Source organism: Centrocercus urophasianus, unplaced genomic scaffold, assembly GCF_019232065.1.
Source record: "Centrocercus urophasianus isolate 14NV4802_14NV808 unplaced genomic scaffold, USGS_Curo_1.0 seq_11, whole genome shotgun sequence".
In the NCBI taxonomy this organism is placed as follows: Eukaryota; Metazoa; Chordata; class Aves; order Galliformes; family Phasianidae; genus Centrocercus; species Centrocercus urophasianus.
Window position 1 is genome coordinate 89,522,564 of NW_024884253.1, and position 27,052 is coordinate 89,549,615.

The following is a 27,052-nucleotide window of genomic DNA, read 5'->3' on the forward strand; positions in this document are numbered from 1 at the left end:
ATTGTAAGATAAGCAAGGAGTTTATATACTGAGTAGACCTTTCTTGATGCACTCCAAATTTATTGTTAACCTTTAGCTTAGAGTTAAATCTGAAACAAAAGAGAAAGAAAGGAAAAGTAGTTTTAAAATACATGATATATATGCAAATAAGAAAAGAGTAAGTAATAAACAAGGTAACTTGTTTAAGGTAACTGCAACAAATGCAGAAGTATTCCAACTGCTAAATCAAGGAGGGAGAGGGAAAGATAGCATATCTCTTCTGAAAATGTCCACTCAACAGCAGCCTGAGAAAATGCTGAACAGGCTCACTCCACAGAAGCAGACAAGAAACCCTGAGCTAAGCAGAGACTGCTGATCAATAGCAGTGTGATGCACTGACATCCTTCTTCAGCTCTAAGTCCCTGCCACCTCACAATTGAATCCTGCATAATAGAACTGGATTCATTTTTCCCCTAGCAGGCATCACAACAGATACTTCTTTAAATCAGCTAATTATCACAGACTCGCCCTATCATTAACTTGCCCAGACACCAATATGAGAAAGTAGTATCAAGAATTTATTATTTCCTGTAATGAAAGAGAATTGAAGTTGAGAAAAGCTAAAGAAATTCTAAAAACAAATGCCAGCATCATACATCATAAAGTCAAGAAAAAAAAAAAAAAAAAAAAACAGTTTGGTGTGACCAGTACCCTGCACTTTAAATATAAGCAGCTGTTTTGCTGGACATAAAGACTATGCATGGAAAAAGACCTTAGTATATAACCCACCTTAGCCTCAGTTCTTTGAGGCTGAATTTTGTCAAGATTTAAGACTACATCCTGACTTCATTCAGATATTGTTCAGGAAACATTCACAGCACTTACTGTACTTTAAAAAAGAAGTTTGATTAGGACATAAAGACAGATACAGGTTATTCCATCTCTCTGCACCGCATTACTCTTCAACACCTACTATGCTGAAGTCAGTTTAACGCAGCAGGCAGAACCTGAATGCAGCAGCTTCACTGAGGAGCATTTAAAGAGACTGTGACAAAGGCATAATGACTCAAAGTCCTTGAGGAATCAAATTTAGATGGTTATCCACAAAACATACTGGAGAGACATAGAAACAATAGCAGAAAGGAACTTACTTGATTTTACTGAAGACAATGTCAACATCTGTGATTGTCACATTCTTCCCATCTATCACCTGACAGTCCTTACACAGCTTAGACCAGTTCTTCCCATGCATTTCTTTTCCTGTGGCTCTTGTATCACCATGGATAGCAAATTTTCTAAAGGCCTCTTCCAGAGCACTTATTTCTCCTGCCACAGCTCCCTCATGGGAGCTATTTGAATCACAGGATAATCGTTTTGCAGCTCGGTCCTTAGTTGGATCTGAAGGAGACCTTGGAGGAGTCTTATTTGCAGGTTTGGTCGGCTTTGCTTTATTGTCAGCCATTGTGCTACGAGGAAGAGGAAGATAAACTTTGTTACCTTAATTTGCAATAGAGTTTACTCACTGTTAAACTATAGGCTACTGTCTGACGTGTCATAACACAGGAGTAAGTGACCCATGAAGATCCTAAGAACTCAGTGCCCTTCACCGAACAACTGAAGCAGGAAAATGACGCTCCAAAACAGGGCACAAACCTAGTTTCACCATCTTTACAGCAGACAACAGGAGAACACTTACTCTTTGCTTCTTTTTTTAATGACAAGTTGAATTTTAATGGCAAGATGAATTCATCAGAGTTGTTCTACTGACTTGAGTGTCTTCTACATTGTAGGCATTACTATCCTTTTTTTTTTTTTTTTTTCCAAAAAATAAAAAGTCCTTTATATATTTTATATATAAAATATAAAAGTCCTTTATACTCTAGTCTTTGGGTTGGGCCCCGGAGCCCCCCTTTTTTTTTAATAATTGAAAAATGCAAAAATATTCATGCTTTAAAGAGATAACAACTAAGGAAGCCTCAGAAATACTTGGAAAAAACTCTCCAGTTATTTCTCAAGTTCTTGCTCAGAGAATTATAGCCATAAAATTCCTTTAGAATTCACATGTCCAGAATGCAGGAGCACTGAGAAGGGACGTGCCTTCTGTCCATCCACTATTTGCTTGGGAAAAACCCTGAGAAGCCTATGGACAGGGTGCACCCTGTGCCTGTCCCAGTAACTACATCTGCTCACACACAGATCTGTGGTGCTGCTAGAAATTTTAATCCATAAATAAGCGCTGCAAGTATCAGAACTCTGGCAAATACTGGCATAAGAGCTAAAAAGCCCACCATACTTATCCTCTCCATCCTTCTGAAATCACAGCAGTACAAGGTAAAGTGGGTAACATATTCAACGACTGATAGGGATTTCTAGTTAACATTTAATTGTTGCATCGGATGGGAAATTTTAGCTTATATACTGTATTTTGATTACAAACTCATCAATATTGGAAATAATTTTAGACTTCTGCCTCTTCCAGTACTGCTTAGCCTCTGTTGCTTGAGCAACCAAGGCTTATTCTTTTCTGCACTTTGCAGAACCAGCCATAAATAGTTATTATGCACCAGTGATCAAGAATGAGGCCAACCAGGCTCCTGAAGGAGAAACCTTCACATTCATAATCTCTAGACCAGACAAAATTCCATGATGAACTCTAGATCATCACACTTCAAGTTAGTCTTACACCTTACACACATAAAAAATAAAGTTCTGTAGCAATAACTCCAATATTCAATCCTGCTCCTTTAGATCTGATTCTCTTTTTTCAGAATATAATAGTGAAATAATTTCCTTGAAGAGTCTCTCTTAATTTAATCCCCAGCAAACTCTCATTATGATCTCTCCAATCTGGCAATGGTACATTCTAACTGGACCAGGGAAATTCCAGGGAATTCCATTTTTATCCTGACACCATCAACAACAACCACAAACCCATACTTCAGGAAGTATGATCAACTTATACTGACAAGAAAACTGCTGTGAAAATAGGAGAGACAACAGTCTGATGAGCATTCTGAATTTCTAGAGATGAGACTTTTAAAGCATCATTAGAAACAACTTTTTAATCAGAACTATACTAAAATGCCTTTGTCCTTCAAAATTGGACAAACGCAGCATGGCCAAAGCTGTACTGCATGTTCTGAATATGGTCAAGTAAATTTTTAAAAAATCTTGTTATATCTTAATCCTCTTTTGTTTACACTGTTTGCGTAAGAACTGGAACAAATCAAACACCAAATTCAAAAATTAAGATGACTGAAATTTACTAAGTCTAACCTGAGACTTACATGTGTACCTATGAAATAATAAAAAGAAGTTCAAAAGAAGGCCAAAAATTGAAAATTAGAAGCTCATTAAAAAGTTAAGCATTTAACCAATTCCCATTTCTACTTCCTTTGTGCCCTACCTGCCCTCCAAAGAACAGTAATTTTACCTTAAACTCTTCCAAAAGTCCCCAGCAGTGAAACAACAATTAATTTACTTACAGTAAAACTTAAGCTAGTACAACCATTACAGATATCTGTTTTCTCAAAACCATCTCCAGATCAGCCAGTAACGTGCCCTCACAGCCTGGAACACCAACCATATCCTGTGCTGCATCTAGAAAACCATGGCCAGGAAGTCAAGGCCCCTCTACAAAATAAAAGTTTACAAACTTCACGCAGGAAAAAAATGCTACGAGGAAGTTAATGAAAGTATTAGGCCTTAAGGTAGTTTACTTCTACAGTTAGTTCCTTCAGACATCAATAACAGCACTGGTGTATTTTGAGGAGTTCTGGGCAACATGAAGAGAGGAACAACAGGACATAAAAAAGGCTTCCATTTTAAATGAAGATGTCTGATATTCACAGCGGTCTCATTTCAAAGAAATCTTCACTAGCAAAAGTAGAAAGTCAAGGCAGATCAAAACTGGTGGTGTACTTTTTCCCTGTGGCTAGAGAAGGTTCATGGATATACTCCTTTTCTTGTTGAACTGACAAAGAAACTGGCTACTCTAAAAATATCAATTCTGAACTCTGGTTAGACAAAATTAAGTTACTTTTTTAAAAGCATGAACTATATAACAGTTACAGTTAAACAAAGAAACTCTTTTCACCGCTGTTTAAAAAGCCCGGCACGCAGTTAAACAATACTACATTTCCAGAGACAAAAAAGGTAGGGAAGGAGGGATTAGCCACCTATCCCATCCCCTCCAAATATTGCTGGCTCCAATCTAGCACGCTGTAGAAGACATTAAGGAGAAATCATAAGCAGATGTTAAGAGTTCAGAAGGTTTTGTGAAAAGCAAAAAAAAGTCCCAAAGTTGGGATTCCAGAAACACACAGAACAGCTGGAGTAATTATAGGAACATTAAGAGGGCATGTAGGGATGCAATGAGGAAGCTAGGGCCCAGTGGAATTGAATCTGGCATGGGAAATCAAGGACAACACGAAAGGCGAGCCTATAATTACAGGTGGGACATCACAGTTTCACCATGTCAATAGCAAAAGGAAAACTATAGAAAATGTGGGCACATTGCTTAATGAGGTGAGTGCTCTGGTTATGGAGGACACTTAAGAAGGCGGACTTACTGAATGCCTTCTTTGCTTCAGTCTTCACTGCTGAGACTGATCCTCATGAGCCCCAGACCCTGAAGAGAGCCTGAAGAAAGGGAGACTTCCCCTTGGTCAAGGACTATCTAGTAACAGATCATCTAGGCAAATCTGAGGCGCAGAAATCCATAGGCACTCATGGAATGCACCCGTGAGTACTGACAGAGCTGGTAGAAGCAACTGCCAAGGCACTTTGAAAGGTCATGGAGAATGGGAGAGGCGCCTTGGGACTGGAGTAAAGCCCACGTCATTCCAATCTTCAAATACAGCAAGAAAGAGGAGTTAGGAAAATACAGGAGAGTCACCTCACACACCTCTGCTCCACGGGAAGGTGATGAAACAGCTTATTCTGGATGGTGTCTCCAAGCAAGTGGAAGAAAAGAAAAATATCCCAACTCCTACAGTTCTGTAATTCACCGAATGACAAGTAGTTAAGATGACAACAAAAGTCCTATGAACTGAGGAAAACTTTCAGTTCAGCCAGCCAAGAAAAACCGGATTCTGCTATGACCTCAGAAAGGTCATAGCTTTTCTAGTATCTTTGATCATGTCAAACATTCTAGTGAACACTCAAGGAAACAGCAGCCCCAAGTTTACTGGTTTGTTGAGAACTATAAAATAAAATTGGGACTTAAAAAAAAATAAATAAATAAAGATGTGCTGGATAGATTCTTTGCAATTCAGTTAGCAAAGTCAGCAAATTGCACTAAGTACAGAACTACAAAAGAAAAATTAGAAATACTTAAGGAGAGCTAATAAGCAGGAGGGGGATTGAATTGTTACACGGGTAGACAGTGATAAGGCAAAGGTGAGATGAAAGAAGGATAACGTGCCCTTGTGAAATAAGAAAAAGAACAGGTTAAACAAACATCTTTCAGGCATATGGCAGGAGATGCCAGCTTAGCACAGGATGTAAATCTATTTTGCTGGTCAGAACAATGTGTGATAGACTTTGCAGGACACAAGGAAAGTTCTAGATGGGCAAAACAACAAACTCTGCACCCAGATTACAATGTCTAAATAAAAAAAAAAGCACTGGGAACACTGTTTATAAAATCAAGTGGCTCCAAGCCCTAAGCGTGACTAGGTTGGAACTGCTGCAGGATGGCAAAACCATGATCCCTCTGTGGTCCAGGATTCCTCCACCATCATCCTCTTTCTCCAAGAACTGAGTGAGTGACTCATGTTCTTTTACTTAAACCTGAGTCTAGTTCATAATTCTATCATGAGCTGATTGGTCAAAATTCGGCCCAATTTGCAGAGGGTCTATCTGGGTGGCTGAAAACTCAGAAGTCTAGAAATTCTGAACAACTACAAGATATGCTAGGTGCCAGAAACTGTACTTAGTATGCTATGCTATTGATTTCTTTTTCTGTAACAGTAAATCTCCATCAAAAACCGTAATCCTGCAGCCAACCCTCGTTCTGCCAGGGGTCTCAAAAGAACCTTCCTGGCCTCTTTACTGCCAGGTGACACCTCTCCACACCTACATTCTAACCCGTTGGGTCCTGCCCAAGCTACAAGAATTCCTAAAGATATTTCTTAGATGATCTTAAAACTGAAAGGTTTTAGAAAGGCTTTTAGAAAATATTGCAAAGAATTCTGTCCACAGGCACACAACAGCTTTATGTTCACTTCTACCTGTTTTCACTTCCATCCTCCTGTTATTACTTCCTGCACATATTGTTGGTAAGCATGCAATTGCTTAAGGCATACTTTTTATCAGGATCTGTTACTGTAATAGTGATGACACTTATGCAGCATACCACAGAAACGTATCATACAAAGTTTGTGAAGATATCCCATTCAGTTCGATTTTTAAAATATTTAAAGAGTTGCAATCTTTATATGAATAAATTGGATTTGTAAATGTTATCAAACTCTGTAAACCATCTGAATTTATATGACTGCATCTGTTTTATCTCAGCATTTGTTCTATCTTCCTCATTATTTAAAAATGACTTACAGTTAAAGGGAATTGTCATTTATTTTTTATCTGTAACTATTTATGCCAAATGAAAACAGCAATGAAAGTGCAGCAGATGGAATCTTTTTCCCACATTTTTGTATAAACATTCAAGCTGAGGGAAGAAATAAACAGCCAGAGTAATAAAACTGCCCATTAATAAGGTGCAGTGTTTTACATAATGTTAAGGCTTAAACTTTCTTCATGTCTATCAGTGGCAATCAGAGTTCACTCTTCTTCTAATTCTGCTTTGGGCATATTTCTGCAGACATGACAATGAACCACCCATTTTCCCCAGTACTGAAGAGACAAGCAGTAAACACTAAAGACCAAGCATTGCCAAAAACTCTAATTTACTTACCTTCACTTAGATAAAATTAAATCCTCTTACAGGCTTAATGAGTAACCATATTACCAAACCATGAGTTCTCTTTAACAGTATATATGTATTTAATGCTATGGACAGGATTCCCTATATCATGAAGCTGCATTAAGAACTTCAGCTGGAAACACAAAACACACTAATCTTCACAAAACAATATGTCAGACTGCCAGATTAACCTGGCAGGCAGCTAAGCATCATTCAGCTGCTTACTTGTTACCTCCTTCTCCACCAAGTGGGTAAAAGGAGAAAACTGGAAACAAAAATGAAGAGAATTGAACTGAGACAAAAATCTATTTACTAAGACAAATTAAAAAAAAAAAAAAAAGAAAAAAAAAAAAAAAAAAGAAAAAGGAAATACACACACACAAGGGCTGCTCCAAAAGTTACGCTGGCCTGTGGCATCAAAGGCTCACGTCGGTGGTATGGCAGTAGAGGTTGAACCTTTCAGCCAACATTCACTTCAATTTTGTTGTTCTGGTACAGATGTTTTATCTACATATAAAAACCAATTAATACCTATTGGTACAGTTCTAAATTTTAAAATGAACCTCAAAACTCACGCAAATAACTTCAGGAGTGATACCTGAACGTGTGCAGTTGTCAAAGTACTATTTTCATATGTATGAAGCAATAAATATCAGTATTATTAAATTCAAAGAAACAAATTATATTTATGTGTGTATATCCACAACTCAATTACTCACCATCCTTTGTCCAACTGCAGCTAACAACACAAGTGCCCACCAACTGACAACCCAGTATCACACCACATGCCAAACAACATCCAGCCAGCCCCCAAGCAGCAGTGAGCCTGCAGCCAACTCAAAGACTGTGAAAGAGAGACAGCCACACTCTGCCAACCCTGCATGAAAGAAACCTGCAGGGGTTTCTTTCCGTGGAGGGGGATACTCCACCAGCAGTAGTGGATCCCCTAGGCTATCACCATCAGGCAGAAGGAAGGGGCCTAAGAGACAAGAGTGGAAACGGGTCCCTCTTTGGGGTGGCAGGCAATCGCCTCCCAGCCTACCTCACCTTCCCAGGTCCCCTTGCACAATAGGTATGAAGCTCTGGAACATGAAGGACAGGCAAATGAGTATGCTGATGAAGGTCCATCCATAGGGTTGCCTAGGGTGAGTCAGCCACTCCCACTGCCTCTGCCAAGAACAAAACAAGGTAATTGTCATAGGCACCTCCCTTCTGAGGGGAACAGAGGGCCTGATATGCTGACCAGATCCTATCCACAAGGAAGTCTGCTGCCTCTCTGGGGCCCAGGATATTGCCAGGAAGCTCCCTAGCCTACTATTGCCCTGCAATTACTACCCGATTCTGGCAGTTCAGGTTGGCAGATACAGTCTCGAGTAGAAGCCTGCGGGCTGTCAAGAGGAACTTGAGAGCACTGGGGTGGTTTTCTTGAAGGAGCAGGAGCTCAGGTGATCTTTGCTTTGATCCTTTCAGTAGCATGGAAAAATACTAAGAGAAACAGGAACCTGATCAACACATGGCTAAGAGGTTGGTTTCATTGGAGGAATTCTGGTTTTTTGATCATTATTTGGAACCAGATTTGCTGGCAACAGATGGCTCTACCTATCTCAAACTGGGAAAAAGGATTTTAGCCCAGGAGTTAGTAGACCCTGTTGACAGGACTTTAAACTAGGTTTGAATGGAGAAGGGAATAAAACCAGGCTCACTGGAGATCAGCCTAAGGAAAGCATGCCTAGATTAGGTGTGAGAGCAATAGCTGTTTGGGACATTAGCTAAGAGAATTCCTTGGGAGTCAGTCTTGAAGGGAAAAAGGGTACAGAAAGGCTGAATATCACTCAGGAAGGAAGTCTTTAAGGCACAGGAACAGGCTGTCCCTGTGTGCCATAAGATGTGCTGGCAGAGAAGACAGCCAGCCTGGTTGAACAGAGAACTTTCATTGAGCCTCTGAGGAAAAAAGAAAAAAAAAAACCACAACAGTTTATCATCTTACAGAGAAGGGTCAGGCAGCTCCAGAGGAATAGAATGATGTTGCTTGGATACAGAGAGGAAATCAGAAAGAAGAAAGCCCAACAAGAACTTTATCTGGCCACTACTCTTAAAGATAAAAAAATGTTTTCATAAACACATTAACTGCAAGAGGAGGGCTGAGGAGAATTTCCTGCCTTTATTGGCTGCAGCGGGTAATAAAACCACCAACGATAACACTGAGGTTCTCAGTGCCTTCTTTGCTTCTGTCTTTAGTAATCAGACCAGTCATCCTCAGGGTATTCAGACCTCTAAGCTAGAAGACATGGATGGGGAGCAGAATAAACCCCACCATAATTCAGTAGGAAACAGCAAACTGTCACCCAGACTGCCACAAGTCCACGGGGCCAGATAGGATCTGCTTGAAAGTACTGAGGAAGCTGGTAGGAGTGATTGCACAAACTCTTTCCATCTTCTATCATCAATCCTGTTCAACTGGAGAGATCCCAGATGACTGGGACTTGCCAGTTTGACGCTGATCTACAAGAAGGGTTGAAGGAGGATCTGAGGAACTGCAGGTCCGTCAGCCTGACTTTGGCATCCAGGAAGGTCATGGAGCAGATCATTTTCAGTGTAATCACACAGCCTGTATGGGACAACCATGCAATTACACCTTGCCAGCATGGGTTCATGAAAGGCAGATCCTGCATGATCAACACAATATCCTTCTGTGACCAAGAGACCTGACTGATGGATGAGGGAAAGGCTATAGATGTAGTCTACCTAGACTTCAGTAAGGCCTTTGACTCTGTTTCCCACAGTATTCTCCTGGAGAAGCTTGCACAAGTGTACTCTTTGCTAAGTAAAAACCTGGCTGCTGGGCCCAGAGCGTGGTGGCAAATAGAGCTGAATCCAGCCAGCAACAGTAGTGGTGTTACCCATGAGTCAGAATGGGGGTCAGCTCTGCTTAATATCTTTACAGATTACCTGAACTGAGGGGATTGAGTCCATCCGCAGTACGTTTGCAGATGACATCAAGTTGGGAGGAAGCTGGGAATCTGCGTGAGGGTGGGAAGGCCCTACAGAGGGATGTGGATAGGCTGCATCAGTGGGCTGAGGCCAACTGCATGAGCTTGACAAGATCAAGTGCTGAGTCCTACTCTTCAGTCACAACAACCTCATGCACCCGTGCATCACTGCCAGCTTGGAGCAGAGTGGCTGGAAAGCTGTGCAAAGGACCTGGGGGTGCTAGCTGACAGCTGGATGAACTTCAGCCAGCCATGTGCCCAGGTGAGCAAGGGGGGCAATGGCATCCTGCCTTGTAACAGTGTAATCAGCAACACCAGGGAGGCAATCATCTCCCTGTACTTGGCACTGTGAGTCCACACCTCAAGTGCTGCGTTCAGCTCTGGGCCTCTCACTACAAGACACTGAGGCCTTGGAGTGCATGGAAAAAAAAAAAAAAAAAAAAAAAAAAAGAGGAGCAGCTGAGGGAATAAAGTTTAGAAAAGGCTGCGTGGGGTAACTTACTGCTCTCTACAACCTGAAAGATTGGTGAGGTATTGTAACAGGCTGCCCAGGGAAGTGGTAGAGTCCCGGTCCCTGGAAGTTTTCAAGAAAAGGGTTGATAGGGCACTTAGGAACACGGTTTAGTAGGCATGGTGGTTCTGGGTTGATGGTTTTACGAGATGATCTTAGAAGATATTTTCCAACCTTAATTCTTCTATGGTTCTATGAATTCTCTACTGCTACATAGCCTTCCACGTGATGTCATGTTATGGAAGAACTTTGTGCCATATTCAGGTCAGCTGTCCTGGTTCTGCCCTGTCTCAAGCCCATCACTGCACCAAAAAGGCAGTGGCTCTTCCCCACCACGTGGCCTGGCCCGACATCAGGCAGGCGCCCATCACTCACCAGCAACCAATGTACTATTAACACTGTCTCTCAGCTGAAAACAAGACACAGAGTGATGTTAAATACTCCATTAAGAAAAGCCTTAGAGAACACAGTCAAGCACAAACATTACTTTGTCTACAGACAAGCAGCTGTTACCATTCCTTTTCTGAAGCCATCACTATCTGCTTATGTAATTACTGCTAAAATATCATCAAATACTGAAAAAATTAAGTTTACTTTTGTAGTGTATTACATTTCTCCATTCCAGAGAATACCTTCATAAAACACCACTTTATACTTAGATACATAAAGCATCTATATGCATGTACACAAACTATTTTCTTGGTAACAGTTCCAATAGAACCTTTTTTAAAAACACATTTCACATGACAACACTGTTATGCAAATGTTTTTTGTCTCCCTAAATTATTCATAAATAGCTCAACAAAACACCCACCATATCCCACCACCACATCCTTTACATAATGCTTCATCTACGAAGGAAGCAGCATCAAAACTGGCATTGTTCAGATATTAATGCACAGATAAACTACTACATCTCTCCATTTCCCTCCCCCCTCACCCCACTCTCCATACCCAACTGTATCACATATGAAGATCCCACTTCATCCTTAGTTCTGCTGAGCTGCCACTCATTCTCAAATGAAGAAATAATTAGGACACATATGCAAGGATACAAGATAGTATCTAGAACAGTTTTCACAGAATAAAGTATGACGCTTCTCAAAAGGCTGAAAGAGATACTCACACTGTTAGACAACATAATTTTTTACAGCATATCAAGAAAATACTTGGGAATCACAAATCCAGAAAGACTCAAAAACAACAGCTACTTCCCCAGGAGTCAGCTGTATAACTTATATCTCCAAAGAACATGTTGAACCTATTTTCACTGTAAGATTAGTTGAGCACAAGTCCTCTAACTTGCATAAGCTAGCTCCACAACTGTGAAATTATACTATATACATAGTTCTTTACAAACTATCCATCATTTCTTCCCATCACTGTCATCCAAACAAGAATACTAATTTGAACTTCAACAGGACCTTTTCAAAGTATGTATGTAAAAACCCCAAGTCATAAAGATCTGCTCCATGAAGGAGATCAGAGACATACAGTTGGAAGATCACTTCAAAGAATAGTAAGATGGGTAGCTCTGTATAAATAAATAGGTAAAAAATGTCAAGAAAGCCAAGTTGATGGTATTGACAAGGATAAAATTTTAATCAGAAAAAAAGTAGAACAAAATTATAGGGATTGAAAGTACTCAGACTTAAAAGCCACAAAACATCAGCTATGATCAGGGAATGGAAGATGGTGCAAGAACTACAAAATAACAGAAGGAGACATCGTATAAGAGATAGTTAATAAATTCTATAAAGGTAATGTGTCAGGGGAAAGAAACCCCTTAAATAAGGTGTACAACTACTCTTGTAGAGAAACTGCATTATTAACAAAATGGCTCTTTATTGTCTAAGATACCAAAAAAAAAAAAAAAAAAAAAAACCCTCAACAGTTTATGCTAATTTAAACTAGAAAAAAAACTTTGGCAGAAACAATCAACAAGTGGAAATGCTACAGGTAACATCTTCTACTAATCCAAGAAAAGATATGGAGAAGGCCTTTTTCTATTGAAGGTATATTTGTTGCTCTACATCTTTCGTTGATTTGGGCACGTGAGGGAATCGAAAGGAAGGAACAAGAACAGTTCACAGGAAATACTTGGGAAAAGGCAGTATGATTTTCCCTGCATTGTGCTTTGACCCTGAAATGAAAACTCAGTTTTAAAAGAAAATTAAAGAAAAACTCCTGACCTTAAATTTAAGGTAAAAATTAAGTTGCCTAAAGAGAAAAATTTTCAATTTGGGTCAACGTAGGCTTTTTTTTGTTTGTTTTAAGTAATTGTTGTCAAGTTAAATATATTAAAAAATCCTCTCAAAACCAAACCATGTGTCACATGTCTGAAAGATGCTCTGGTATCCCAGGGGACTCTTGGAGACAACTGTGTGAACCTTACGTTAAGTTTGACCATTTCCCTTGCTCTAAAATGTAAGATAAAACACGTAGATAAAAACATAGATAAAATACATAAACCCATGCATCCTAACAGCTGCATTCCGTTTTTTTCTACTACTAAGAGCATTCTGTTCCATGTTTTAGATCATAATATTCTGGAGGCCAGACCCAAGTTCATGTTCAATAGTTTTATTGTCATACAACAGTTGACGTCCCTGATCACAGCTCCCAGACACAATGGCAATACAAATTATAAGCAAGAATCTCCTTTCAACTAACTGGCAGGGATATCTAAAAGCATTTAAAGCCAGGTACAGTACATAACTTATTCTCTTCACAGAGAAGACTTTTCCTTAATTGCACAGAGAACTTCCCCACTGAGAAGCAGAGAAATACAAGAATTTATCAGTCCTAGACACTCAAATGTGTATATAGCAAAACTGATCTTAGTTACTTTTTAAAGCTTCCGAAATCCAACATTTATGTCAGTATGGCAAAAAAAGGACTAGGGGCAAAGATTGTACACTTGCATTTATTTTTATTTACGCAGAGCATAGAAGTTGTCTCTAGAAAGAAAAAACACCCTGCTTGTCATTTGCTGAAAAGAGTTCATTTAATTTATGCAAGGGCATAAATACACAAGTAGAAACAGCAATGAAGTAACTACACCAGAAGAAAGACCATTCTTGCAACAAGCTTTCCCTGTCTGGAGCAATACAGGCTTATGAGTACAATCACATTCTCACACAAAAGACTTCCATTATATATATATGTGTATATATATATATGTATATACACACACACACATATATATATACACACATACACACATATATATATGGCATGAAATATATCTTATGACTTATTTTAATTTGTATCTTAGCTTAACATCAAGAGAAAGTTACCAAATTTAAATGTCATATGGCTTATTCTGTAAAGCACTCCTAGCTGCAGTAAGTACAACTTATCATCTCTACATACACTAAGAATACATTTACTTTAACATCAGTCAACACTGCTGCCTGCCTCCCTCCCTCTTGAGAGCTTTTTTTTTTTTTTTTTTTTAAAGTTAATCTCAAGGTATAGGAAGTAAAAAACAGCCTCTTATATACAGCTCCTGACAGTAAGTAAATGGAGCTATGATTCAAATAAAACTTTTTTTTTTTTTTTTAAACCACAGCCAGTGCACTGCTTTAATTAGGTAACTACTTACTAGACGAGCATTCCCATTTATTTACAAGGGAGAAATGTATACACTGTGGGAGATTCTCACATGAGCTTTATCTGACATTTGATCCTTGCATGGCACGTTGCCCAAGCACTGCACTGTACTGTGATTTAATAACAGGCAAACGCTCCAACAGTTGTAAGTAATGGACTGCTTGCAGGTATATGACTGTAACCCAAGAGATAAAAGCATGCAATATAGCATTTTATTTAGGTTTTGGGAATAGGAAGGCTGTGAAAGGGAAGGATCTGTAAATAACAATTTGAAAAGAAAGTGACTCGTCACTAAAGGATTAAAAAAAGCCATTGCCATTTTAGGACTATATGTATACACAGTATACATCTGGTAAACAATCACATTAATTTAAGCCTGAGACTAAGAGAGCATATCTTCCCATTTTTTCCTCCACATTTTCACAGCTCTAGCTGAAAAGAGGAAAGAAAAAAACAAGTCTCCAGTCCTCTATGCTCCATTATCCTGCTATCACTTGTCAGCTTTCTAAGCACTCTAAAAGCAGGCTAATTATACTAGCTGAGAAAATAGCGTGAAGGCTCAATAAAAGTGAGTGAAAATGCACCCATTTACTGCTTCATACAATTCAAACTTGTCTGCATTGCATTTCATTTCGGGCCAGGGGCTGATTCTGACCTCTTCTTTTTTTTTTAAAAAAAAAAAAAAAAAAAGCAGTTATGCAAGCCTCTGTCCGTAAGAATTTCCCCACCACACACCTGCCTATGTCAATAGGTAAACTGCTTGTTAGCAGCACCTACTGCAAGATTCAAAGCTGTCAGCCTCCAAGATACTTTTCATGTAAGCGTTCAGCATCTTCCAGCAGATACCCAATTTCTCTGATGAATAACTCAACCATGTGACTAACCAGGATTGAAGACATACTTGCAACCACTGCTGATTTGCTGGCGTTGTTTTTATCCATTTTAAAGTTATTTCACCGAGGCTGAAGAGAACTGATTAATTCACGTTATGCTGCTGCATCCAGTTTTTTACCCTGGAATCCTACACTCAGCTCTATACCTGCAGGTTGTTACGCTGCAGTCCGTAAACAGCCTCCTAGCCCAGATGCTGTTTTTCACGGAGGACACCACACAGAGGTAGTTCTCAGCAAAGCCCCTTGGGCATTTTGAAAAAAGCAAACACAAGTCCTTTACCGATCTCCACAAAAGCGGTGGATCACTTGCTCTACGCAAGAATGCAGAAAAGGCAACTGCAGGGGATGAGGTTTTACTGCTGTCTTCAATAGAACATCGGCTCCAAAGCACAGTGGAACAGCAATTTACTCGTCTGCTTTCTCCTGGCGCCTTCAGGAGATAGATGCGTGCACTCAGACCTGAGCTAGCCAGCTACCCACGGGAAGCCGACAGCGCTGTCCTTCCACCCAGCTGTGAGCGCAGCGTCCTCGGGATCCGGACAGCAATCCCATCCTCCGTCGGACGGGCTGCTGCTGCGCTTTTCCACTCCCGTGCGGCTGCGGGAACCCCCTGAAGATGCGCCTGCTTGGAGGCCCCATCCTAACCGGAGGGCAAAGGGAATAAACGCAGCTTCGCATAGAGCCCCTCTCCTCGCCCCTCCACGGCGTGGGGTCGCGGGGAAAACAGAAGAAAACACAAGGAGGGGGGAGGAGGGGGAGAGGAGGGAGCGATGGTAACGCGCTACGCCTGCAAGGAGAAGCAACCGCCGTCTTGTCACAGCCCCCCGAGACCGTTACATAACGGCAGCAAGGAGCGCAGCGCTGCGCAACCCGCTGCGGTGCGGGGAGAGCTCCGCTCCCACCGGGGCACGGCACACGCACACAACCAAAAGCCTCCCCGTAGGGCTGCGCTGACCGAATGTAAATGATCAGCCAGCGCGCCGACACGGGGCGAGAGGACAAGATCCACCAGCCAAGCGTGACCGCTCAAAAAAAAAAATAGGAAAAAGAACATAAAAGAGGGACTTAGGAAGCGACCCTGCCTCAGTCCACTTACCACCGGCTCACCGAGGGAGCGACAGCTCCTGCCAGCCCAACCTGACTCTCGCCCCGACTCTGACGCGATCAGCAGCCAACCCCGAGCTGGCGCGGCGGCTCAGCCAGGCTCCTGCCCTCCCGGCAGCGGCATTGGCGAGCGCCCGGCACCGCCTACTCGCCCTCCTCTGCCGCTCGTCCCCATAGGACAGACGGGCTGTCCAGCTGGCGACCGCTCCCGCCTCCCACGGAGCGTGAGGTAATGAATTAACGTAGGGGCAGCTGCTGCCTTAAATGGATGGTTGTACGCTGTGCCGTCTCTCTTCGCCCTGCTCGTTACTCGGTGCTCGGCAGTAGGTGGGCAGGGAGGAGATGCCTTCCTTGCCGTTCCTCTTTTTAAGAGCTGGGACAGAGACGGATCGGTTGGCTGGATGTACTCGCATAAATCTACGTCGGGAAGCCTGGGAATCGAGGCCGGGTTCAGCACCTTCCGCCGTTTCTCCCGTCCCAAGGAAAATGCACATAGCAGGGGGGTGAAGCCAGATGATCGTTATGGTCCTTTTCAACCCAGGCCATTCTATGATCCCATGACCAGGGAGAAGCGTCAGTCTGCAAACCAAGTCTTGCAGGCGTTGTCAGCTTCTGGTTCTGATGGCTGACCAGTTGCACCTTAAACTGTGCTTGTTAACAAATAATAAACAACTAAAAATAAGTAACTAAAAAAAAAAAAAAAACAACTGGGCTGGGCTGTGCAATGCGGTAGGTGTTCCTCAAAACCTCGTGAGGACACTGGAAGTTTACTCTTTATGAAACTTGAGCTGCCCCAAGAAAGGTCCCTCCCTGCAACTGAGAGACAGATCAAGAGCTGTGCAGTTCTGAGTTAGAAACTGGTTTCAAAGGCAAAATGAGTGCAATACAGATTAACAATAAACAAGGTTTAGTAAGTAGTCCAGAGAAGAGAACTCACCTGGTGTTTAACGTACAGCTGATACTATATCATCTTCAATTTTCCCCAGTCCACACAGCTCAGAATATAATACGGTTTCTTTAATAGAAACCCATACTAACCACAACCCATGCTAAGACCGATGTTCTCTTTTAGTAGCATCACTCTTAGAAAAAACGTGCAGAATCAGAATTACCCAAGTTTGATTGTGATTGAATGTGGACAAATTTATTTGTGTTTCACCGTCCGCAATCAACGTGGACTTACCGAGGGGAAATCATGCTTGAACAGTCTGCCAGCCTTCTATGATGTCATGAGGAGCTGGGTAGGTTAGAAGAGAGCAGCAGTGTTACCTGCTTTGACTTCAGCAAGGCTATTGATACTGTCTCCTATAGCATCCTCACAGGTAACCTTAGGAAGTGTAGGATAGATGAGTGGAGAGTTCTCATGGAAACTGGCAGAACTTGAAGGGTCGTTGTCAGTGGTGCAGAATCTATTTGGAGGCCTGTAGCTAGCAGTGTTTCCCAGGGATTGGTACTGGGTCAAGTCTTGTTCAGCATCTTCACCAACGATCTGTGTGAAGGCATACAGTCCACCCCCAGCAAGTTTGCTGATGGTACAAAGCTGGGAGGAGCAGCTGGCACACCAGAAGGCTGTGCTGTTATTCAGTAACACCTGAATAGGCTGAAGAGTTGGGCAGAGAGAAACCTGATGAGAAGTAACAAGGGCAAGGGTAGGGTCCTTCACCTGGGAAGGAATAACTGCATGCATCAGTACCAGTTAGGATATGACCTGCTAGAGGTGAGCCCTGTGGAGTAGGTGTCCCAGTAGGTAACAGGTTATCCATAAGCCAGCAGTGTGCCCTTGTGTCCAAGAAGGCCAGTGATATTCTGGGGTGAATCAAAAAAAGAGTGGACAGCGCGTCCAGGGAGATGATCCTCTCCATCTACTCTGTCCTTGTGAGGCTACATCTGGAGTACTGTATCCAAGACTAGGCTCCCCGCTTCAAGAAAGATAGGGAACTACTCAAGAAAGTCCAGCCAAGAGCTACAAGGATGATTATGGGCCTGGATCATCTTCTTTATGAGGAAAGGTTCAGAAAGCTGAGACTGTTTAGCCTGGAAAAGAGGAGATTGAGGTGGGATCTTATCAGCACTTAGGAATATCTAAAGGGTGGATGTCAAGTGGATGGGGCCAGGCTGTTTTCTGTGGTGCTCAGCAAAAGGACAAGAGGCAATGGACACAAACTGGAAGACAGGGAGTTCCATCTGAAAATTAGGAAAAAACTTCTGTGAGGATGACAGAACACTGTAACAAGCTGTCAAGAGTGTCCTCTTCTGAAGATATTAAGAACCCACCTGGATGCTTTTCTGTGCATTCTACTCCAGAGAACTTGTTTTCGAAGGAGGGAGTTGGAGTAGATAATCTCCAGAGGTCCATTGTTATTATGCGATTCATGAAAGGAAGAGGGATGATCAAGCAAGGAAACTTTAATAAATCAGTCAGGTTCAATACACAAACAGGACTAATAGCCACATCTTAGAATCATAGAATCACAAGGTTGGAAAGGACCTACAAGATCATCTAGTCCAACTGTCCTTTCTACCACTAAGCTACTAAACCACATGTCGTAGCACTTCATCCAGATGCCTCTTGAACACTGCCTGGAATGGTGGCTCCACCACCTCCCTGAGCAGGCCATTCTGGTGCCTGACTACTCTTTGGGAGAAAAAGGTTTTCCTTATATCTAATCTAAATCACCCCAACTTGTGGTCATTTCCCCGGGTCCTGTTTGTTGCCTGGAGAAGAGGCCAAACCCCTCTTCATCACACAACCTCCCTTCAGGAGGTTGCAGAGTGCAGTGAGGTCTCCCCTGAGCCTCCTCCAGACTGAACAATCCCAGCTCCCGCAGCCACTCCTCGTAAGACTTGTGCTCCAGACCCCTCACCAGTTTCGTTGCCCTTCTCTGGACACGTTCCAGGGCCTCAGTGTCCTTCCTGCAGTGAGAGACCCAAAACTGAACACAGCACTCGAGGTGCAGCCTCACCAGTGCTGAGTACAGGGGATGCTCACCTCCCTGCTCCTGGTGGCCTCACCATTTCTAATGCAGGCCAGGATGCTGTTGGCCCTCTTGGCCACCTGGGCACACTGTCGGCTCATGTTCAGCCGAGCATCAACCAACACCCCCAGGTCCCTTTCCTTTTCACACTCATCCAGCCACTCATCACCAGGCCCATAGTGCTGCATGGGGTTGTTGTGCCCAAAGTGCAGGACCCAACACTTGGCCTTGTTGAACCTCATCCCATTCACCTCAGCCCAGCAATCCAGCCTGTCTAAATCCCTCTGAAGATCCTCCCTACCCTCTGGCAGATCAACACCACCTCCCAGCTTGGTGTCATCTGCAAACTTACTCAATGCCCTCATCTAGGTCATCAGTAAAGATATTAAACAAGATGAGCATTGTTAATGCTATTAAAAATATATTAACAGCAATAGGAGAACTGGATATAAAATCACTCCATTACCTGATGAGGATGGTCACCTCAAACACAGATCACAGATCACAGAATCACAGAATCACAGAATCACCCGGGTTGGAAGGGACCTCAAGGATCATGTAGTTCCAACCCCCCTGCCTAGCAGGGCCACCAATCATACTCATTCAGATCAGGTTGCCCAGGACCCCGTCCCACCTGGCCTTGAACACGTCCAAGGACGGGGCATCCACAACCTCCCTGGGCAGCCCGTTCCAGGGCCTAACCACTCTCCTTGTAAAGAACTTCCCCCTAACATCCAACCTAAATCTTCCCTCCTTCAACTTCGATCCATTTCCCCTAGTCCTGCTGTTGTCAGCCCTTTTGAAGAGTTTAATCCCCTCCTGGGTGTAGGTTCCCTTCAGGTATTGATAGGCTGCAATGAGGTCACCCCGCAGCCTTCTCTTCTCCAGGCTGAACAAGCCCAACTCCCTCAGCCTGTCCTCATAGGGGAGGTGCTCCAGCCCACTGATCATCTTAGTCGCCCTCCTCTGGACCCTTTCCAAAATCTCTCTGTCTTTCTTGTACTGAGGGCTCCACACCTGGACACAGTACTCCAGATGGAGCCTCACAAGAGCCGAGTAGAGAGGGACAATCACCTCCCTGTCCCTGCTGACCACCCCTCTCCTGATGGAGCCCAGGATCCCATTTGCCTTTCGAGCTGCCAGAGCGCACTGCTGGCTCATGTTCAGTCTCTCGTCCATCAGGACCCCCAGGTCCTTCTCTGCCGAGCTGCTCTCAAGGCCCACTCCTCCCAGCCTGTACGGGTGCCTGGGGTTCTTCCGGCCCAAATGCAAAACCTTGCACTTTGCCGTGTTGAACCTCATTAGGTTCACCCGAGCCCAGCCCTCCAGCCTGTCGAGGTCCCTCTGAATGGCCTCCCTTCCTTCCACCGTATCAACTGCACCACTCAGCTTGGTGTCGTCAGCAAACTTGCTGAGGGTGCACTCAATTCCCTCATCGATGTCATTAATAAAGATGTTAAAGAGCACCGGTCCCAAGACAGACCCTTGGGGGACACCACTTGTTACCGGCCTCCACCTGGACATAGAGCCATTGACCACCACCCTCTGTCTGCGGCCTTTCAACCAATTGCTTATCCATCGGGTCGTCCACCCATCAAATCCACTTCCCTCCAATTTGGAGATGAGGATGTGGTGGGGGACCATGTCAAAGGCCTTGCTCAGGTCCAGGTAAATGACATCAGTCGCCTTCCCTTCATCCACCAATGCCGTCACTCCATCATAGAAGGCCACAAGATTAGTTAGGCATGACCATCCTTTGGTGAAGCCGTGCTGGCTGTCTCAGATCACATGCTCATTCTTTATGTGATCAAGATGTTGTCCAGGAGGATCTGTTCCATGATCTTCCCAGGCACGGAGGTGAGACTCACCGGCCTGTAGTTCCCCGGGTCCTCCCTGCTCCCCTTCTTGTATATGGGAGTGACGTGACCCTTCCTCCAGTCATCCGGGACCTCACCTGACAGCCACGACTTCTCAAATATGATGGAGAGCGGCTCGGCAACCACCTCAGCCAGCTCCTTCAGGACCCTGGGATGCACGCCATCCGGCCCCATAGACCTGTATTCATTCAGTCTAAGGAGGCACTCTCGGACTTGCTCTGCCCTTAGAGTGGGGAGGGATTTACCTCCTTGGTCCCCACATAGAGGTTTGGGGATGCAGGGCTCAGGGACGTGAAAAAGACTAGAATCCTGGCCACCAGTGAAGACCGAGGTGAAGAACTCATTCAGCACCTCAGCTTTCTCTTCATCTGTTGAAGCCAGTTCTCCTTTTAAATTTACCAAAGTAGGTACGCCCGTTTTGGCCTGTCTCTTCTGGCCAATGTACCTGTAGAAGGTTCTCTTATTGTTTTTCACGTCCCTTGCCAAGTTCAGTTCTGCCTGCTCCTTGGCTTCCCTGATCCCACGTCTGCAAATCCGGACAGCATCCCTGTACTCTTCCCAGGTGACACAACTTTGTTTCCAGAGCTTGTACACCCCTTTCTTCGCCCTCAGTTCTCTTCATCTCAGTTCTCAGATGATGCAGACAATGCAGAGATGCTTCATGCCTTCTTTACATCTGTCTTCAACATTGATTGTGGACTTTAAGACCCCTGGAGTGCTGAGCTGGAGGACTTCTAGTGTGGAAATAATGAACTCCCAGCCAGCTCCAAACTTGTGCAGGATTAATTCCAGCTGCATGTAAGTCTATGAGACCTGATGGGACCTATCCCAGAGTTCTCAAGAGAGGTGGCCTATGCCATCACAAGACCACTGTCAATTATTTTTTAATGGATTGGTAGGCAGGAAAGGTCCCAATCAACTGGAGGATGGCAAATATAGCCCCAGTTTTCAAGAAGAGCAAGAAAAAAGACTCTGATAGTTATCGGTCAGTCTCACCACAGTGCCTGATAAAGTTATTGAGATTATTCCAGGACTTACTGAAAAACAGCTGAAAGACAATGCAGTGATTGGCCACAGCCGACCAACCAAGTTCATGAGGGGAAAGTCCTGTTTAACAAATTTAATCTCTTTTTGTGACAAGAATTACCCACCTATTTGACCAAGGGAAGCTGGCTGATGTAATTTTTTGGATTTCAACAAAGCTTTCAGTATTATTACTCACAGTGTCCATCTGGACAAAATGTCTAGCATACAGCTAGACAAAAGGATAGCACAATGGGTAAACAGTTGGCCTATGAGTCAGGCTCAGAATGTTATAGTAAATGGTGTTACATCAGACTGGTATCCAGTCTGTAAGGGAATTCCTTCTTATGGACAGTTCTCTTTAGTGTTTCAATCAACGACTTGGATGCAGGACTTGAACTGGTACACTGTATAAATTTGTGGGTAACTCCAAGCTGGGAGGAGCCAATGACTTCCTCAGTGGCAGTAAGGCTTTGCAGAGGGCTGGGCTGTCAGTAACCACATGAAGTTTAACAAGAGCAAGTGCCAGATTCTGCACTTGGGGTTGGACAACCTTGGATGAGGAGGTACAGATCAGGAGACAAGAAGCTAGAAAACAGCCCTACAGAAAGGGATCTCAGGGTTCTGGTTGACAGCAGGTTGGATGTGAGTCGGAAATCTGTCCTGTCAGTCAAAAGGACCAATCGCCCTGGGGTGCATCAAGCCCAAGCATTGCTTGCTAGTTGAGAGGACACCTGTCTGACGCACATTCACCTCAACTACTTCTTGCAGTTTGGGGTGTCACAATCTAAGACAGACATAAAACTATTAGAGAGCATTCAAACGCATGCTATGAAAATTGTGAAGGGTCTAGAAGACAAGGTATATTGCTTGATTTGTTCAGCTCAGAGAAGAAGAGACTAAGGGGAGACCTCATGGCAGCCTGTAGTTTCCTCATGAGAGAAGCAGAGCAAAAGGCACTGATCACTCTCATGAAAGTGACAGAACCCGAGAGAGTGGCATGGAGCTGCATTTGAGAGGCTCAAGTTGGATATTAGAAAAGGGTTCTTCACCGAGAGGGTGGTCAGGCCTTGGAGCAGACTCCCCAGGGCAGTGATCACAGCACCAAGCCTGCTGGAGTTCAAGAAGTGTTTGGACAGTGCTCTCAGAATATGGTCTGAATTTTGGTTGGTCATGTGTGGAGCCAGGACTTGGACTCAATAGCCCTCAGATGTCTCTTCTAAGTCAGTATGTTCTATACTATTGTGATACCTCTGCCAACCTAACCCTTAATGACCGGCATTCCTCTCTTCAGTTCACAGTCAGACTGGATGAGGATAAGCAAAATGATTAATTCTCTATTTCTTTATTCAACTGACACTTTTTTTTGTTGTTCAAGATACTTATCTTCTACACCTGCTGAACTAATTTTAGGAGAGCATAGTGTAAAATCACAAAATTTCATTTAGTTCATATCACACTACCTTCATATAATATTATAACTTTGAGTTCATTCTATTTCTGCATTAAAATTAACACCTCTTATACTTCAAAGCAGGACAGTCTGCATTTACTGTCTTAAACTCAAGAAAGCTACCATCATTTATATTTATTTATTGCACTTTTATTCAAAAAATTAAATAATATGAATGCCGTGTTCATGTATTTTGTGGATTTCTACAGCAGTATCTACATTTCCTTTACATGAGAAAATTACACTGCTATAGGAAATACCCTCGAGTTCCAAGAAGCCTTCTCTCATCCCTGCACAAGGAATGACTTTCCTCATTCCCAAAAATCATCATAAAACTGAATAGTTTTACACTAATAAATCAATATTGCTTTGCCATAGAAGGTGGCCTTTCAGAAACTCTTGAGAGTAGTCTAGCTCTCAGGAGAGATTGATTCTATGATTCTGTGATTCTTGGTTGGTTCAATCTCGTCTGGAAGTCTGCTCCTTCGCAAAAAAAAAGGAGACCATGACCTTGAGATCTCACTGTTATCCTAAGCTGAGCTGCATTTCCCAAGAGGTTAGTACAGCTGTGTTTGTAGGCTGTAGCTGTGACTGGAGGATACCATGCTTTTTCTAATCACAGACCACTGTGATAGTTCAGCTGTGACATGATCTGATGATTCATCTGTGTGACCCAGCATTTCAAGTTCTCTTTTCCTCTTCTAAATAACTATTTGAAAACATTATTGATCAAATATTATTTTCTCATACACACTCTAATGTTCCAAAGCCACTCCAGCAGGAGCATATTTCTTTAAGACCTAGGAGAGGGGCAGAGCAGGGGCATGGGCTGTACAATGGCTCCGAAGGGGCTCTCACAGTGCAAAGGTCCCAAACACTCCTTTATACAAGCTGACAAATGAACTTTGTTGCCCTTGGGCTGATGGCTACAGATGTGGGAAAATCTGGTCCCACAGTTTTCCCTTCTCAGATCTTCACAGTAAGAAAAGTACAGATTCCACGCCGAATTCCAGAATATTACACAATTTAATTAACACTAGAAATATACAGACCTATTCAAAATAAAATGGTATGTTTCCCCACTTCATTCTGTCCATCAGCCAATGTGCATATCTACCTTCTACAGCTGACAGAGTCTTTTTAAATTGCTATACTTCTTGCTTGTTATTTCTATACTGTTTAACCTAATATTTACCTTTCCTTTTCTTTTTTGTTATTTTATATATGTTTTTTCCATCTGCTCTTTTTGCAGTTTTCTGCAAGACAGGATATTCTCTCTTGTTTAGACAGCTTCTTTACTAATACATACAGCCAGTTCAACCACAGTAGGATAATTTTATGGCCAGCATTATGTCCTAGGCTGAGCGATGAGATGCAGTACTGACAAAATGATAGATTCCATAAACATGGGGCAATTTGTGAACCAACTGTTACATTATATCTTGTACCAGAACTAACAAACAGTAAATAAAAAGATTTTACAAGTCATCAGGTCTCAGTAGGAAGACAATTTATTGTAATAACATTAAGACTGTGTTATTATAATAAAAGGTCACTTCAATTTGCTTGTTACTTTCAAGCTTTGTATATTTTAGTCAGAATATTTGTGTGAATGAAAGAGTATGATATTGGTTGAAACTTCCATCAGAATGTTGAGATCATTTTTAAATTGCAAGTAGTCATTCCAATTAGGTTTAGTCAACTTTCAGTCAATGTTTAGTCAATTTTTATTAACTTGTATTCAACTCCATTGATGTTTGTTGGTTTTGTGGTGTTTTGTTGTTTTTTTTTTGGAACCTGTCCTGCCTTTATGATTTTTGACAATATGACCTCCTATGTTACACCGAATTTGTTCCTTTGCAACTAAGTCTGTGTTCAGTCTTAGTCAATTATAGGAGGGCAAAAGTAGCCATCTGCAGGACTCCTGCTGGCAGTATAGATACATTTTTTGTATATAATATTCCAAGGAGTATTTATTTGCATCAAAAATATGATAGCATTTAAAATAGGCAAGCAAGAAGCATTCTCTCTATGTTTTCACATCCTTTGAGAAGTTGTAGGCAAGTCAAAATAAAAGATAAAAAACTTACCAAGATTGCCCAGATAATAGAGGAGGCCCTTCAGGTATCCACAGTGATTTTCTGCTAAAATCTGAGAGGCTGGGACTTTTTCATACAGTTAGCTTAGGTTACTTTGTGTTAGCAGATATGAGAATATATGAAGCCTTTTTCAAATCTACTGGTTTGTGCATCTCCTATGTCACTCACTGCCCCAGCACTAAATACCCCAATTTGCTTTGTGTGAAAGTGGCTCAGTATGCCCAAATTTCTTGATACCATCAAACCAGACGGTGGTTCTTCTGTGTCAAAATTCAGCTCTGCAACACTGGTCATTTACTTTTCAAATTTATTCTCACATTGAGACATGGTTATATTCCTCATACAGTGAGTGAATGCTGAGTTAATGTTTGAAGCTCATTTGCAGGCATTTTATGTTTATCTAAAAGAGGAAACTGATTATTTACTGATAGCAGTGAAAGATGGACCCTGCACCTGTTCATTAAAAAGTCCCTGATGAAATGGGGACCATACTGTTCAGTCCTTCATTTCTAGGTCACATTATGGCTCCAGTTTTAACTCTTATTTCCAAATTGTTTAGTTCCATAAGCAAATTAAATAGAGATATGAATAAGGTTCGGTAGCTCTCTCTAATTGAAATATGTCTCATGTATGTCAGATTCATAACTGCAAAGTTTATTAAGTTTTGGGCTAGCTGAATAAACCAAGACCTGAAGAAAGTCGCTTCCAGAAAAGAAAGCAGGTGACCAGTTTCATCTTTTCATCTTCATTTTTCATTTCTGCTCTCATGCTTTGGCATAAACAGAAAAAGTATAGCCAAGACATGAAAGACAAATTGTTCTTAAGAGCCATTTCCAGACCACTAACTACTCACATCAAAGCAAGAACAACCCTAAGATTGCTTGATCACAAATCTGGAATACTGGGCCAATATACATTTTGGAGCCTAGAAAAGAGAAGCCATGTCAAGGCTGATGAAAGCCGTCATAATCTCCTTTGTAAGACAGCTAATTTAGAAGAAGGCTAATTTATTAATGAAAATTATTTATCTTAATGCCAATGCATTAATGTAGTGAAAATTTTAGAACTCTTTACACTAAAGATTTTTAAAAAATCTAAATATCTTATCTAGCTTATTTAAAAAAGGACTACTAAATGTGTATTTCCCAGCTTTATAAAAATTGCATGCATGTGATTCAAGATGACAAGTACTGTGCATGTCACTACACAGAGTGATTGTAACAAGCTAGTTGATTAACAGCCCAAACTAATGACAGTAAGATTTCTTCATGCATTTAATGCTCTTTGAGCAATTCTGGTCCTGACTGTTGGCAGAAAAACAAAGATCAGTTTGTAGAATGCAGCAGACATCTATCTTAGAACAGAGCCAACAGCTAGACTGATGAAGTCGTGAGAGAATTGATTCAGATCATAAGTAAACAAGGTTTACGGTTGAAAACGTGACCATAATTACTAGTAAAAGTCCGAAGAGCATACTGGTGTGTTACCTTCTTTGTTTTTCTTGTCTTTGCTGTTTTGGATTATTCTTGTTTAATGTGTAGAGCAAAAAACCTTTTTTTTCCTTCCTTCCTTCCTTCCTTCCTTCCTTCCTTCCTTCCTTCCTTC

General features: G+C 42.2%; 1 protein-coding gene across 2 annotated transcripts in view; it reads right to left on the reverse strand.

Annotated features, from left to right (window-relative positions):
• The window catches only part of LOC122171177 (tubulin polymerization promoting protein), a 46,907-nt gene extending 30,809 nt beyond the window's left edge, over positions 1-16,098 (reverse strand). Inside the window, exons 1-3 of one of the 2 annotated variants that reach the window (XM_042838584.1) lie at positions 16,013-16,088; positions 7,955-8,076; positions 1,131-1,445 (exon numbers count right to left, since the gene is read on the reverse strand). In XM_042838584.1, coding sequence (XP_042694518.1) covers positions 1,131-1,445; positions 7,955-7,998 — 359 coding nt within the window. In that variant the 5' untranslated portion in view covers positions 7,999-8,076; positions 16,013-16,088. Of the gene's footprint in view, positions 1-1,130; positions 1,446-7,954; positions 8,077-16,012 lie in introns of both variants that reach the window. The other variant, XM_042838591.1, reaches the window with a different exon arrangement.
• Positions 16,099-27,052: the final 10,954 nt, after the last annotated feature.